Source organism: Peromyscus maniculatus, chromosome 7 (assembly GCF_049852395.1).
Source record: "Peromyscus maniculatus bairdii isolate BWxNUB_F1_BW_parent chromosome 7, HU_Pman_BW_mat_3.1, whole genome shotgun sequence".
NCBI classification, from domain to species: domain Eukaryota; kingdom Metazoa; phylum Chordata; class Mammalia; order Rodentia; family Cricetidae; genus Peromyscus; species Peromyscus maniculatus.
The window spans coordinates 51,610,826-51,626,712 of NC_134858.1; the positions used below are offsets into that span (position 1 = coordinate 51,610,826).

At 50.2% G+C, this 15,887-nt stretch overlaps 1 protein-coding gene across 1 annotated transcript; it reads left to right on the forward strand.

Moving 5' to 3' along the window:
- The first annotated feature begins 5,570 nt into the window (after nucleotides 1-5,570).
- On the forward strand, nucleotides 5,571-15,726 carry Sh2d7 (SH2 domain containing 7). Its single transcript, XM_006971584.3, has 6 exons — nucleotides 5,571-5,752; nucleotides 6,344-6,433; nucleotides 9,507-9,672; nucleotides 9,916-10,128; nucleotides 12,103-12,786; nucleotides 14,333-15,726. Exons 1-6 carry the CDS (start codon nucleotides 5,577-5,579, stop codon nucleotides 14,381-14,383), a joined length of 1,380 nt encoding a protein of 459 aa, XP_006971646.1. The 5' UTR covers nucleotides 5,571-5,576; the 3' UTR covers nucleotides 14,384-15,726.
- Nucleotides 15,727-15,887: the final 161 nt, after the last annotated feature.

Sequence of the window (15,887 nt, forward strand, 5' to 3'; positions counted from 1 at the left end):
GAAAGAATGCAACACATCTTTACATTATTAAACAAATATTCCACAGCATAAACAAATGAAACACATCTTCAGCTTATATCCACAACACGACCATGTAGATAGTTTCCCCGTGTGTGTGTGTGTGTGTGTGTGTGTGTGTGTGTGTGTGTGTGTGTTGTACATGTATGTGCAGATGCATGTGCACATGCATGTAGAGGCCATAGGTCTCTTCCTTCCATGTCTCCCTTCCATTATTCTTTACCTTATTTTGTTAAAATATTTATTTTTATTGTATTTGTATGAGTGCTTGCCTACATGCTTGTGTGTGTCGTATGTGCATGCCTTGCCTAGTACACAGAGGCCAAAAGAGGAAGTTAGGTCCCTGGAGCTGGAGTTACAAGTGGTTATGAAGCATCGTGTGGAGGCTGAGAACTGAACCTGAGTCCTCTGCAAGAGCAGAAAGTGCTCTTAATCCCTGAGTCACCCCTCCAGCCCCACTACCTTATTTTTTGAGACTGGGTCTTTCACTGAACTGGGAGCTCGTCAGTTCAATACAACTAGCTGGCTAGTGAGCGCTGGAGATCCTCCTGACTCCACCGCCCCAAAGCTGGGGTGACAAGAACAAGCCACCTCACCCAGCTTCTTATCTGATGGAGGGACTCAGGCCCTGACGGTTGTGCAGCAAGCACTTGACTACCCACTCCATTTTTATAGATGAGGAGACCGAGCTGGCCAGTGGGAGCTGACAGCCTGAGCCAGTTAGTCTGATTCCAGAGCCTGTTGCCCCTTCAGCCCCTCCCTACACCTCTGGAAGCCAGAGTAGAAAATGAGGGGACCACTCCACAGCTTCCTCTCTACCCAGGGCCCAGCATCCTCCAGGTGACCGCATGGAGTGAACTGAACAATGGGATGCAGAGTTCTTCTGGAACAATCTTTTCCTACCCATAATTCTTTGCATAGCATATCCAATTCTCTCCAAACCCAGTACTTGCCCTTCCTCAGCCCCATATTTCCTTTGAGTGTAAATATAGAGCTCTCCTTATTTGCCTAACTTTCAGAATTGTCACCCCTGGTCCACAGCCATCTGGGATATGTTCCTTTCTGTACAGAAAAGCCTTTGTCTTCATAGGAAAATGATCAGGTTCTGCCCATAAACGTATCCAGCCTAAAAGTTGGCGGAGCGAGAACGGATCATGGAAAAAGAAAGCAGAACATTTCTTTGCATTTGAATACTTCCAGGACGTTACTCTGGCAGCAAACCAGCTCTGGGATGGACCCCAGAAGTCTCACTCTTACGGTGCCGTGGGCCTCTGGGAGATCTGCTGAGCTTTATGTGCCTCTTAGATATTTTTTTAATGCACAAAATTGGACCTAGAGAGGAACGGGGAGGGGGGACTAGATTATGTGGAAATAGGGTCACAGTAGAATCTTGGTGTAGTACTAGCACTGTGTTTTTACATTGTGCTAAAAAGCAAGATCCAGCCTTGGGTTGGTTTTTTATAATCCTGATATGATGAGGAAAAAGTCTGTCCCCACGTCTGCAGCTGCCGTCATGAGATAGGAAAATATCTGTGGCTTCCGTTGCTGACGACAGGGCAGGTGCTGCTAATGTTAGTGGGGTTTGTTGTCTGTGTTCACCAGGAAGGAGATCCTGAATTTCAATGAAAAGCTAGGGCAAATAAAGACAGACTCTCCTTCCTCCCCTGCTTTATGTTTTAGAGAATTCTAGTCCTTGCCAACTTGGGCCTGGGACTACAGATCCCCACGATCTCTCTGGCTGGTCTGTGATGGGGGAGACCAAAGAGCCCTCTCAGACATGACGACTCGTTCCTGGTGGCTCCTTTGACACTCCGTTGTCAAGGCTGGAAAGTAATGATTTACAGAATCAGTGTTCTGGGTAGGTGGCTCTCCAGAACACTTGCTGTGCAGCCATGTGCCTGTCCCTGTGCTGAGAGCTGCCCCTGCGAGGTAAGCACTGTCACCCTTTGTACAAACGAGGAAGACGAGGCTGAGAGGCGAAGGAAGGGCCCCCAGGTTCAGGTTGCAGGCCGCTTCATGCCCCTGCCTTCCCACTAAACCAAATGCAACCCACACACGCCCAAACACATTTTTCAAAGGATTTTATTTCAAAGCCAGCCATAGTGGTGTACTCCATTGATGCCAGCACTGGGAAAGCAGAGGCAGGTAGATTTCTGTGAGTGTGAGGCCAACCTGCTCTATATAGTGAGTTCCAGGCTAGTCAGGACTACATAGAGACACCTGTATTTAAAAAAAAAAAAAAAGATTTTATTCCATATTTAATTATGGGGGGGGGTATGTGCACATGAGTACAGGTACCTGAACAGGCCAGAGGAGGATGCTCTGAACCCCTTGAAGTTGGAGTTACAGGCTGTTGTCAGCTGTTTGTTGTGGGTGCTGGATGAGAAACTTAGGTCCCTCAGCAAGGGCTGATCTGACTCTAACCACTGAGCCATCTTTCCAGTCCCTTGTTTGTTTTTTGAGGCAAGATCTTACTATATAACTCAGGCTGGTCTCATACTGGTGTCTTGCTCTGGAGCCTACACTGGCCTCAATTTTGTAATCCTCCTGCTTCTACCTGCCTAGTGCTGGAATTGCAGGTGTGCACTGCTACGCCCTCCCTTAACACATTTTATTTTAGACTTGAAATGACTTATAATGAGGTCGCAGTAATAATAACAGTCTAGGGCTGGAGAAATGGCTCAGTGGTTAGTAGCACTGACTGTTCTTCCAGAGGACCTGGGTTCAATTCCCAGCACCCACCTAGCAGCTCAGTTAACTCCAAGATCTGTCTGTAACTCCAAGATCTGACACCCTCACACAGATAAGCATGCAGGCAAAACACCAATACACATAACATAAAATAAAAAATAAATTATTAAAAAAATAATAGTCTACCCAACAGGGGCTGACTATTCCATATTTAAGAATCTTTACATCATCACCACCATTGGCAGTATTATCATCAAAGCAGTGGGTAATCCTAATTTCTTATTTTACTCCAAAGTCTGTTCAAAGGAGTTAACTCAGTTGACCTTCCAAATGACAGGCTGCTATGGTTTAGATGTGGCTTGTCCCCTAAGGGGTTATGTGTTGGAAGCTTGAACTTCAGAGTGTCCATGTTGGGAGGTGGTGGAACCCTGAAGGAGGCTTAGAAGACAGGTCATTGGGAAACATTGTCCTGGGAAAGGATTAATTAATTCAGTTTTCATGGAACTCTAGAGAAGTCTAAACAGAGTGGGTTATTATAAAAAAGCCAGTCTGATTCTGTCCAGGCATGTGATCGCTCCTTCTCAGTTATGTCCCCATGATGGCATCCACCACCCTGTTATATGGCTAAGGTTGTCTGTGCCAGAGCCCAAATAGGTAGAACTACCCAATCTTGGCCTTCTAGCCTCCAAAACCATGTGTTAAATAAATCTCTTTTCAATACAAAGTACGCAGCCTCAAGTGTTTCACTGTAGCAACAGAAAATGAGCTAATACACGTGTCACATTATTATCCTCATTTCCAAGAGGAAGACGCTGACATTATAAAAGTTGTAACATTTCATGGAGGGCCACGCGGCTACCAAGCCAATCGGAACCATGGAAATGTGGCTGTGCCGTCTTCTCCTTTTTCAGAAAGTGGTTTCTGTTGAAGCAGAACACGGGCTTATCAAATGCCCCATGAATTTTCATAGTGAGCACACCACCCAGATCAGAAAGTGGAAACATACCAGCACTTGCCAGCTCCTGGCGCTCCTGGAAGTCATTAAACTCTCCTCCCACCCCACCATAGCCTCTGCTCTTAATTTCTAGCATCATTGATTAGTTCTATTGTGTTTTGAATTTATGTAAATGATCTTTCATTCTTTACCATTTTGCTCCTACTCATCATAATGACCTCATCATAGCAACCTTTTATGTCCGCTGCATGAGCAAACTGTGATATCTCCAAAGGCTCAGCAACCCTCTGATCCTCTATGCCACTGTGTGGTAGGAGGAAGATTCTATCCCGTGTTTTGGGGGGCTGATTGCTTCTGCAATTCAGTGTCCTCCAGCCTCAGTTTCTGCTGCAGAATGCTGACACTGGAGATTGGGAATGTTGTGGGAGCCCGTTCTGGGGTTCCTCGTGGCTTTACCCAGCAGGTCCGAATAGAGGATGATCAGGACCACGGGCCTGAGTGCAGGTGTCTGAGATGGTCTGCACTTGGCTGAGCTGGGGGAGGAGGTCTTTTGCTCCACCCCTTGGCGTCTCTATAAAAACCCTGGACCAGAGACAGTCGGGGCCCGTTGGAATAGGTTCCAGGCCCTCTCAAGGCTATCCTTTATTTTCTATCTGTTTCTCCGCTATAAATCCTTCTATCTAATATTTCCTGCTGCTCGCACTCAAGAAAACTCTGGGAAGCTGTGGGGGTGGTGGGTAAAGGCCCCACAGAATGTTTGTGTCAACAAAGTGTTCCACTGCCCTAAGCTAATCCCAAACATCCTGTCTCTGCCCTTACTTCCCCCGTGGTTGGCAACTGGCTTCCTCCTTCCAACACCCACTGTTGCTCTTAGGTAAGACTGACTCCAATCCATGACGTGCAGCCCACGTGCTCTGTCTTCCTCTCCCTGCCTCCTGCAGTGTTCCACATACATGCACAAACATTTATTGTCTGTCCACCTCCGTCAGTAAAAAGTGCTTCTCCAGGACTGGGGAAATGGCTCAGTAGGTAAAGTGCTGGCGTCATAAGCATCAAGACCTGAATTTGGATCCCTGGCACCCACATAAAAGCTGAGCATACTGAGAGGCAGAGAAAGGTGGACCCCAGGGACTGCTCCAAACAGGAACTCCAGGATCAGTGAGAGCCCCTGTCTCAAAGCACAGCATGGAGAAAGATAGAGGAAGGCATCCAATACCAACCTCTAACTTCCACAAACACATGCATGCATGGGTACATGACTGCATGCACGTATACACACACACACACACACACACACACACACACACACACACACAGAGAGAGAGAGAGAGAGAGAGAGAGAGAGAGAGAGAGAGAGAGAGAGAGAGAGAGAGAGAACAATAACAAAAATGTTTTCCCAGCTGCTGTGGCCTTATTCCCAGATTTATATGGTGCACAGTAGGTACTTGATACAGTAACCTGCATTGGGAGGAAAAATTAATCAGCGTGGAATTTCCCCACTAAAACACTAAAAGCCTCTGCCAGGGCAAGATACATCTAATTTAAATCCAGGACTTTGCTGACAGGGGCAGTGTTGTGACTGAAGCTAATGTCTGCTTCTCAGCTGAGGCAGGCTGGAGGTTGAGAGAAATGAGACCAAAGTCAGCAGTTCGTTTGCTGGCCCAGAGATCGTGGAAAGCCTGATCTCTCACCAGGCTGCTATGGTAGCCTCCTGCTAGTGACTCTAGCCAGCCCAAATGTCTGGTCCCGAAGCTTCCCAGAAGAGAAACATCTGCCAGTCCAGAGGTAATAGGACTCCTGTGTGCTTCAGGCGTTGGCGAGGGTGTGGGTTCAGGCAAATGAGCTGCATCCCACACAGATATAAAGGACTGTAGCCATCACCGGGACTTATTGCCCATCAGTATTCACCAGGATGGAGGGCGGCCCAGAGCAGCTGCATCCGGCCAAGGCACTAGGGGAGGCTGGAGATGGGAGGGACTTGGCTGAAATCCAGGAGCTGGCCCTGAAGTGGTTCATGGAGACACAGGCCCCCTCTATCCTGCAAAATGGAGCTCTGCCCCCCTGGTTTCATGGATTCATCACTCGCAAGTAAGGCTGCCCCTGACAACATGGCCAGATGGCCCACAGTTCCTCAGGGCTGAGAATATCACCCAAGGATTCTGGAACTCTGGGCTCCTGAAATTTCCTCACTAGGCAGGACACTTGGGGTGTAGGGGGACAGATTGAGGAAGCTTCTGAAGGCAGGTCTGAAGGGCATTTCTCTCATGAAGTCTTTGTAGCTATGGGAAGGACAGAAAGTAGACCGTGTGGGGGCTGGGCATGTTTAGATGAATTCTGAGTATCTTGGCAAAAGTTAAAAGACTGCGCCATATATCAGCACTGAAATACTATTGTAATTAAGCTAGAAAACTGACCAGGAAACCTAGACACATGGTTATCCTGGCACAGGGACCAGAATGTGGGATTTGGCAATCTGTGCTTGGGAATATTTGTGTGCACAGATCACACCTGAGAGGCCTCAGAGCCTCAGAGGTCTAAGAAGGTTCTCTATCAAGGACTAAAAGGCTGCCTCAATCGAGGACCTAAGGCTATAGCTTGCAAAGATCCCGAGGCAGGTCTAATTCAGGCTTGGCTATTGTGAGGGTACAGGCTCCAGTTAATGGCATGTCCCCTGTCCAGGCAGACAGAGCAGCTGCTCAGGGACAAAGCTCTTGGTTCCTTCCTCATCCGCCTCAGTGACCGGGCTGTCGGCTACATCCTTTCTTACAGGTAAGTGGGGGGCCCTCTATGAAGGGGCAAGCAGCCTCAAGACTCCATACCCAGAGCCTGCTGGCAAACAGGAGGCCCAGAAGCCCACTGTCTGGTTCTCCCTGGGCCCTGGCTCCATGATTCATCCAACCCATGCTTGGCCAACCCTTTCAGAGCAGCAGCACTGACCATCACCAAGGATGGGGCTACAGCCTTCCAAGAGACAAGGGGGGCCAGATAAAACATCTCCCTGGTGAGCACCGATGAACGCTGAGCCCAGTAAAGGAGGAATGGCTATTTGCTAGTGGGACGAGGGCACAGCTGGGTATAAGAAGGTCTTCTAGCAGATGGACTGGCAGGAGCGGAAGTGTAGGATTTTGGGAGCCCCAGATCCCTGGGTGCAGCTGGATACAGGGTATGTGGGAACAGGATAGCCTTGGATGAGAATTCTGACACAAAGAAGCAGTCCAGGCAGACTGCCACTTCACCAGGGTCCTCCTTACAGCATAAGAAGGGAGAAATGGAAATAGTCTAGAGGTGTGAAGACTGTGGGGACCCACACCACCAGTAGAAGATCTTGGGTCTTACTAATGTAAGGCCATGAGACCAAAGAGGAGGAGACATGGGCCTAGTCCAATGTCAGAGGTGATGACTATGAACCCTGGCCTGAACGGAGGCTGAGTTGGGAAGGTAGAAGGCTCCCTCTGGAGACCTGGAAGGAGGCCAGGGCCGCAGGGCAAACTTCCAAGTCCTCAGATTCTGAGTCAAATTATGTGCACAGACTCTCCTTGTTCAGATCCTAACCCGGAGGAAGCTTCTCTGCCTCTGCCATCTCATAGGTAAAGCAGGAAGATTCTAATTACTGTCACAGGACTGTTGGAAGTGCTCAGTAAGATGATGCATTTGAAAGTGCCTCGAACAGGCTGCACAAACCTTGGAAGAGCTAAATAAATGTTCATCACTAATCAATACTCATTTTCCCCCATGCACTATTTTGGGTACTTGGAAATATAATAAGTAAGCTTTTTCAGATCTCTTTTCAGTTTGGGTCTGCTTTTATTATGTATTTCTTTGAGCTTCTCTCGCCCTCATGAGACCTTAGGCAGAGGGCCACCTCATAAAAGACAGCAAGAGGAGGTGCTCAGAGAAATATAAACAGTGAAAAGGAGCAGCAGAGTCCAAAGACGAGCCAGCACGGTGACTCCCTGATCCACACCGGGAGTGTCACGGCCATTCCTGATTTCCCTACAGTTGGCACAAGGCATGTTGATATCCAAATGGGGAAGAAAGTGGTCGCTACCTCACACAAGGTACAAAAGCTAATAACTATACATGGATCATAGATCCAAGACAGAAAACAATAACCTTTCTTAAAGGAAACAAGCAAACACTTCAACAAGCTAACCAACTGCCCATGAAAGTGGGATAAACACAAATTTCTTAGACACAAAAAGCTCTCACTATAAAAGACCAATAAATTTGGATGTGAAGGCAATATGGCTGCAACATCTGTCACCCCACAGGATGGATTCAGCTGATCTGGGTGGTTAGACAGAGTGTCTCCTTCCTCCTTCAGCATAACATGTGCATCCTTCCTGAAGCATGCTTAGTTGAGGAGAACGACCTTCCCAGAATAGAGGGGAGCCCCCAAACAAGCAGAAGACTGATAACTTTGATTTCCTTTATGTGTGTGTGTGTGTGTGTGTGTGTGTGTGTGTGTGTGTGTGTGTGTGTGTGTAAAATACACATATACACGTGTCTTTTGATCAGTCTTGCTCCTGCTATTCTTCGGCACATTCTCAGTAGAAATGAGCACATGCATTCACCAAAAGATATGCACAACATCTATATTTACAACAACCTCAATAATGAAATAGCCTAAATACCCAATAGACTATAGGTTTTCTATCAGATGAGACACTCCACATAACTTTTGAAAGGAAGAAGCTAAATCTGTTTGGATCTCAGCGAATCTGAAAAACACGTTGAGAGAAGGAAGTGAGATACAAATGAGGACTTTTGCATAATTTCCATTTATTGGAAATTCCATAAAGGAAGAAATGTATGTATGGCAGTAGGGTCAGAAAGAGGCCACCTGTGGGGCATTGGCAGGGAGAGGCTAGGCGAGGTTTTATATCCTGATCTGCATGTGGCTACAGGGGCATTTTTATGTAGAAATTCACCTTGCTGCACGCCCACATGTGCTCTGTGTTTAAATCATTCTCCCGTTAAAACAGGGAAAATGAAGAGGGTGAGGCTTTATAGGAGGGGAGGTCCAGTTGTTCCAGAGGATGGGGCCGGGTGAAGCTGAATGGTAAGGCGCAGGGTTGGCTCTTGTCTTTACTGGCAGCTTCGATATTTTCTTCCTCGTTGTTTTTATGTTTATGGGTTGTTGTTATTTTTTTGTTTTCATTCATTTTGAGCTTCTAAAATACTGTGTTAGCCAAGCATGGTAGCCCATACCTACTGTCCCAGTACTGGGGAGGCTGGGGCAGGAGGATCCGCCTGAGTTTGAGGCCAACCTGGACTAAACAGCTGTAGGCCAGCCTGGGCTATAAAGTGAGATCTTCTCTCAAGGATAAATGAGTGAATAATTAAAGGATTTAAAGTTAAGATAGACAGGTAAATAGGTCTGGGAGCACGGTTTACTGTTACAGTACTTGGACAGCCTATGTGAGGCCCTAGGTTTGACCCCCAGTACCACAAAAAGAGAGAGAGAGAGAGAGAGAGAGAGAGAGAGAGAGAGAGAGAGATAAATTATTGCATTAGTAAATCTGATGAGCAAGATTTGGGGTGCCCTTGTTTTGGGCTCAATGGGTGTCTCAATCACTCTAGTCCCAGCCCTGCCCTCCCCAAGAACAAGCTCAGGTTCTTCCCAAGGCCCCAGACATTTGAAACAGCTCCCCCTCCACTACCCCTCCACACACACCTCACCCCTACCCCCTACCCCTACCCCCCCACCCCTCCACCAACCCCATCCACCCTACACCCCACCCCCTGCCCCAGTTCCCTGAGGAACACCACAGATGCACATGGAGAGGGCAGCCCTTGGCAGCCAGCAGCACAACCCAGCCCGTGTGTAATTGTGTTACAGGGGTAGTGATCGCTGCCGCCATTTTGTCATCAACCAGCTCCGAAATCGACGGTACCTTGTCTCAGGAGACACCCTCAGCCACAGCACCCTGGAAGAGCTCCTACGCCATTACCAGGAAGTGCAGCTTGAGCCTTTTGGGGAGACCCTTGCTGCTGCTTGCCCACGGGTAGGCACTCTTCTTCCCAGGGTGAGGGAGGTAGGATGGGGTGTCTGGGTGTCCTTGGGGTGGCAATTACCCAGGAACATCCTATCAAGGGAACTCGGAGGAGTCACGGTCCTCATTCAAAAAAGTACCTTAGCCAAGGTCAAGAACCTAGTGGGATGTTTCCGTCCCTTTCCTACTGTCCTGAGGACAGTTGGAGGCTGCCAGTGTATGACCATAAGCCTGTTATATCCTCACTGCCTCCAGCTAGAGGAAAATGACCTGTATGACGCTGTCAACACGGGCCTCCAGCAGACTAATCTAGGCCTGGAAAATCCAGCTGCCATGGAGTTTCCCACCGTGGTTCCTGACAAGGCCACCAGCCCTCGCCTGCCTGCAAAGCCCCAGGTCTCCTTCCTGCACACCAAGAAAGGCCTGGATGTGAGTCCCTGGACTGTCTCGAAAGAGGAAAGTGCAGAGGTGAGGCGGATTCTGTGCTATACAGGCCGATGGCTGCGAGCCTGGGATGAGGGGTTCCTACCACAGTCAGGTCCTTAGAAACCACCAGAGCAGTATCTTCAGGCATCGGCCGAGCATCAGGCCCACGGTATAAGAAGCACAACCGGGTGTCAGTCCCCTGTGATCTGCCAACACTATGGCCTGCCCTGGTCAGCAGGATGGGTTTCAAACCTAGACTAGACTCTTCCATTTTCTCACTGTAAGGCTTTGCGTGAGGCATGAATTCTCTGAATCTACTTACCATTCTTGATGTTCTTGGGAGGTCTCAATGCGAACAGTTATGAGATATCTGAAAATCACTTAGCAAACTATAAAGTGGGATGTCTGTATGATGGGATAGGCTCAGAGAATGTCCTTGATACACAGAGCACAGCATGCCAAGGGCTTGTTTTTGTTGTTGCTTTTTTGTTTTGTTTTGTTTGTTTTTCAAGACAGGGTTTCTCTGTGCAGCTTTGGCTGTCCTGGAACTCACTCTGTAGACCAGGCTGGCCTTGTACTCACAAATCCACCTCCCTCTGCCTCCCGAGTGCTGGGATTAAAGGCATGTGACACCACATGCCAAAGACTTCTTATGCTCAGAATAAAATCTAAAATCCTCAGGATCTACAAGAGCCTCTCCAGTACCCAGAATTTCCCTCCCTTCCTCACCATGGCCCCACTGGCCTTCTAGATCGTTCTTAAACTCACAAATCTTTGAACTCACTGTATATTCTGCCTGGGTCTCTTCTTACCAGAGAGTGACCTCACTTATACTCATACTGCATCCTGTCTCTCCTCAAAAAAGGCCACCTGAGCTACAGGACATGCCACCTTTCCCACCTGACCTACCTACAGGGCATGGTACCTTTCCCACCTGACCTACCTACAGGACATGGTACCTTTCCCACCTGACCTACCTACAGGGCATGCCACCTTTCCCACCTGACCTACCTACAGGGCATGGTACCTTTCCTACCTGACTTACCTACAGGACATGGTACCTTTCCCACCTGACCTACCTACAGGACATGCCACCTTTCCCACCTGACCTACCTACAGGACATGGTACCTTTCCCACCTGACCTACCTACAGGACATGGTACCTTTCCCACCTGACCTACCTACAGGACATGGTACCTTTCCCACCTGACCTACCTACAGGACATGGTACCTTTCCCACCTGTTATTTTCTCTACTCTATTACCTGCTTTGCTCTCCACAGCACTGATCATAAGCTGACACGACATTACCTATGACACAGTCCTCTATCATGTATCATATACTACATCAAGTCCTTGTACACTCTGTAGCACAGCGCCATGGTGCTTGTTTCCAGATTAGAATGTAAACACAAACTGGCCTCAGGGCTTAAGACTGCCTATCAGAGCTGGGCGGTGGTGACAGCGCACACCTTTGATCCCAGCACTCAGGAGGCAGAGGCAGGTAGTAGATCTCTGTGAGTTCGAGGCCAGCCTGGTCAACAGAGTGAGCTCCAGGACAGCCAGGGCTGTTGTTACACAGAGAAACCCTGTCTCGGCATGGGGGGGGGGGCGCGTGGGGACACACAACACTGCCTGTCATGCTGTTGGTACTCAGTAAATATTTGTTGAAAGGGTCCATGAGCAAAGGGCTTGGGATAGAGTTACTCTCAAAGGGTACACAGCAGTGCATGGGTGGGCTTGTGGGGCCCTGGGGAACCCACGGACCACACTGGAGGCAGGAGGACAGGACAGGATGGGTTTTGGGTTGGCTGTTGAGCTGGTTACCTTGGATGCCAAGGTAAAGATCGTACTTAGAATCCTAGAGCCAGGAAACATGAACGTCATGAACCAGTTCCTGCATATGATAGGCAAACTGAAGCAAGAGGGAGGGAGGCTTGTAAAGACAGCTCAGGGGCTGTGAGGTCACGGCAACAATGGGGTGCCTTTTAAAACATTCTCTGTCCCTCTCTCCCAGGCACCCACTAGAGTGCCCCCCATTCCCCAGAGGAGTCCCTCCCTTCTGGATGAGCCTTCTGCAGGCCCCAGTGATATCATTTACGCGGACCTGAAGAAGGCGAACCGCGCACAGAAAGGCCTGGGCACAGAGGTGTCCGGCAGACACAGGCCAGCTCCAGCTGGCAGCCTGGCTTGTTCCCCAGGCAGAAAGCCCTCAAGGAATCTCTCAGATGAAGACCAGAACAATCCCAAAAGCCCGGAGCCTGCCCCGTCTGGGGTGAAGACAGACCAGTGTGCTGCAATGCCTTACAGTTCCTTAGGATTGCCCCTGCTCCCCAATTCTGAGGCCCTGGGACCACGGGCTACTACTTGGAAGCAGGGGTTTCGAAAGCCGAGCCACGACGAGGCTCAGTCCTCCTCTGAGGCCAGCTCTACGGATACCTACCAGCTTGTTGGGACAGCAGGCCTACGCCAGGAGAGTAGGGATAGACCAGACCACGGCCCTTATGAGCAGATTCCAACCTGCTGGCAAAGCGCTACTAAGTTCCCATACCCTGGAACCAGTCCCACCTACAGCCAACTATCAGGGCCCATGAACTGTGGCTATGAGAAGATCCCAGGGACCTCTCAGCTCCCAGAGCCAGGGAACACCTATGAGCAAATCCCAGCCTCCAAGAACAAGGACACAGGACGGGCGCACAAGGTGAGTTCCCTGAGAAGGTGGGTGGTCAGGTCCTTACAAAACACCTGGTGAGCCAGACATGGAGGCACACGTCTTTAATTCCAGCACTAGAGTAGCAGAAGCAGGAGGGGTTTGGTGAGTTTGAGGCCAGCCTGGCTTACATAGTGAACTCTAGGACAGGCGGGACTACGTAGAGAGAACCTGTGTGGGGTCAAGCATGAGCAGGTCACTGCTGGTGCTCAGAAGGGCCCAGAACTTTTCCACCTGGTCATATAAGGGTGGGAGAAGCAGCTGCTAGATCATGGGGTAAAATGAGGGCTTCTAGCCCACCTAAGAGCTTCCTCTATGACAGAGCACTCCACGGCAGGGCTGTCAGAACCACTGGGAGGCAGAAAGGAGGCCCTTGGCAGTAGTCATGAATAAGCAGCTCTCTAGCCTGTGGCTTTGGCCATGGCAATTTCCCCGATGATTAGGGCTGCCAAATTCACCAAGATAAAAATACAAGGCATCTAGTTAAATTTGAATTGAACATAAACCAGTAGTTTTGATATGTCTCAAAAAATCATAACCGTTTATGTACCTGGAACTCAGATTTAACTGGGCAGCCTGTATTTTTAGGCGGCCACCCTACTCAAGCTCTCTCTTCCTTGTCTGTAAAATGAGCTGACCATCTGGTTATGCCCAGGGCAGCTGCCCAAGGAACAATATCCCACATTCTTTCCTGACAAGACACTGTCAGAGGTGGCTCTTAGTGGGCAGGGCGACTATTTCTGAGGATTCATGATAGAGAGAAGGAGAGCATGTGGGACGGGTGGTTAGAACACCAGAGGGAGGTGGCTGCTCCTGGGTGCCAGGGAGGCAGATGAGCCCGCCCACGCCCTCCCCAATCCCTCAGCTGCCTATACTTGTGGACAATAGGAATGGAAAGGTCCTTCTTTCCTGTGGACACAGCCTCAAGTCCGGGGAAAGCTGAACCGTCCCTCTCCTGGCCTGAACTAGGACATCCTGAGCTTCAAATCGAAAGGCCTCTAGGGAACCAGCTCCTCCCTCAGGGCAGGGCTGTGACCTCCCGCCCTAGCTCTTATCCCCAACATTTTCTGAGGTGCTGATCCCCTCAGAGTTAGTCAGTAGACTGTCCTTTAAGGACCTCAGAAGCCATGTCTGCCCCTCCCATGTCCTCTTCTAACCCTGGCAGTCCTGTATATAACCCCTCCCCTCCTCCACCCTGCCCCACCAGGGCATAGCAAGGCCCCAGCTGGGCAGGATGGAGCAGGAAGACCAGGACATACCCGGGAGGGGAGACCATGCCCTGCAGTAATTTCCACCCCTTTTCACAGGCCTCCTTCCCACCACCCTTCCTCAGCCAGACAAAGGCAAAGCCTCATCTTAAATGTGAAGGCTGAAAGTGAGGTTTGGAGCCCCAGAGAGGCTTGTGGGAGCCATACCATACCTGGCATCATTTTTCCAGCTTGGGCCTCACCCCAGACCTGAGCAAAGAGCTTCTAAGCCTGGGTCTTCCCCTCTCTGCTGGGGAGCCCAGGCTCCAACATCTTTCCCTTCCTTCCAGCCTGACAAGTTCCGGAGGCTCTTCTTCACAGACAAGAAACACAAATTCTGAGGGAGGCCTGGCATCCAGAGGGTTTCCTGGCATCCAGGCCACACCAGGGATCACTAGATACCCTCAGCTCACCTGCAGGTGTGACGCAACCAGCCACTGTGGACCCAGGCTCTGGGGTGCAGCCTAGGCACCTGCCTGGGAGGCAGGGAGAGACCTTGCCATAGCCTGTGACTCCTGGATGTGTCCTCGACGCTGTCCATCCACAGAGTGAAGGAACTAAGGCCAGCGGGAGCGGGGACTAACTAAAGGAAGGGTTGGGTGAACATGTAGAGGCCAGGCTGATGAACACACAGAGCCCACCTCCTACCTCAGATACTTAGCAAGCATGTGGCAGGCCCCTTACCCAGGCACACTGCCTTCTTCCAGCTGCCTAAATGACATCATGCTATTACTCCTGAGAACAAAACCAGTTCCCTTCCTCGTGGTCCTGCCAGGCGATAGGGAAAAGGCCAGGAGCCACATCCTCTGTACCTGCCCCAGGAGGATTGGAGTAAGAAGCTGGGTCCAGCCAAGGTCCAGCTCAAAAGCCATGGCTTTACCCAGCAGTGGGCTGGGCCCCTGGGAACTGCCCCCCCCCCACGTCTTCCTGGCCAACTCCTCCATCTTTATCCTAGCTTGTGCTGCAGATGAAGAAACCGAGACCCAGAAACTTATTTGAGGACGTAGCTGGTGGGGGTCTGAACAGAGACCCCTCAATAAGGCAGGCCTAAACTGGGGATGCACTGCTGGGCAACATCTGGAGCCAGTCAGGGGACACTTGATGCCATGCCTATGTGAGCAGGTCACCCCTGCCTGCCCTCTGCCTCCAGCCAGCCCTGAACTTTGGATCAACCTAGATTCCTCCATGGAACCCACCATCAGCCTGGCGGTTTGGCCTCCGGAGAGCTCCTGGGGCTTTTCCCAGTCACCAGCTTTGGAATGGGACACTCAGGCCTCTTGCCCCAGCTGTTCCCTTGGCCAAGCTGGCTCTTCCTTGTCCATGTGTCCCCACCTCCACAGGGTGGGCCACTGGCCTGCTTTCTTCTCTCCACCCCTCCTCCACTCGCAGGAGTCAGGAACCAAGACCACTGTCCCCTCTCCGCCTGCCTCCATGCAGGCCCCGGGCAGAACTGGCTCAGTACACGTTTGTGAGGAAAGTCATTTCTTAGTAGACCCTGGGCTAATGCTCTTTTCCCTCTCTAGAAAGGAGAACTTCTAGAAGTCCCTATCTGTTGGGGGGGGGGGCGGGTGGTAGCGGTGAAAGGTTTAAGAGAAGTGGGATAGCCTGGAGCTTGAAAGGTTGAAGAGACGTGGGATAGCCTGGAGCAAACAGTGGTGAGCACTCTGTTAGGCAGCTGTAACTGCTGCTAGGAAAATGGAAGCAATCCTCACCCAACAGCCTGAAGCCAAAGTTGGTACCTGACACAGAAGACGGCCTCCCGGACTGCCTGAAAGGTACCCCTGAGCATCCCTAATGCTGACAGACACAGAAAGTGCAGGACACAAAAGTGTTTTATTCCTAGGA

Coding starts and splice junctions, on each gene's coding strand:
- Sh2d7 (XM_006971584.3), top strand. CDS start 5,577: ATGGAGGGCGGCCCAGAGCAGCTGCATCCGGCCAAGGCACTAGGGGAG. Junction 10,129..12,102: donor CGAAAGAGGAAAGTGCAGAG/GTGAGGCGGATT, acceptor CCTCTCTCCCAG/GCACCCACTAGAGTGCCCCC. Junction 12,787..14,332: donor ACACAGGACGGGCGCACAAG/GTGAGTTCCCTG, acceptor CCTTCCTTCCAG/CCTGACAAGTTCCGGAGGCT.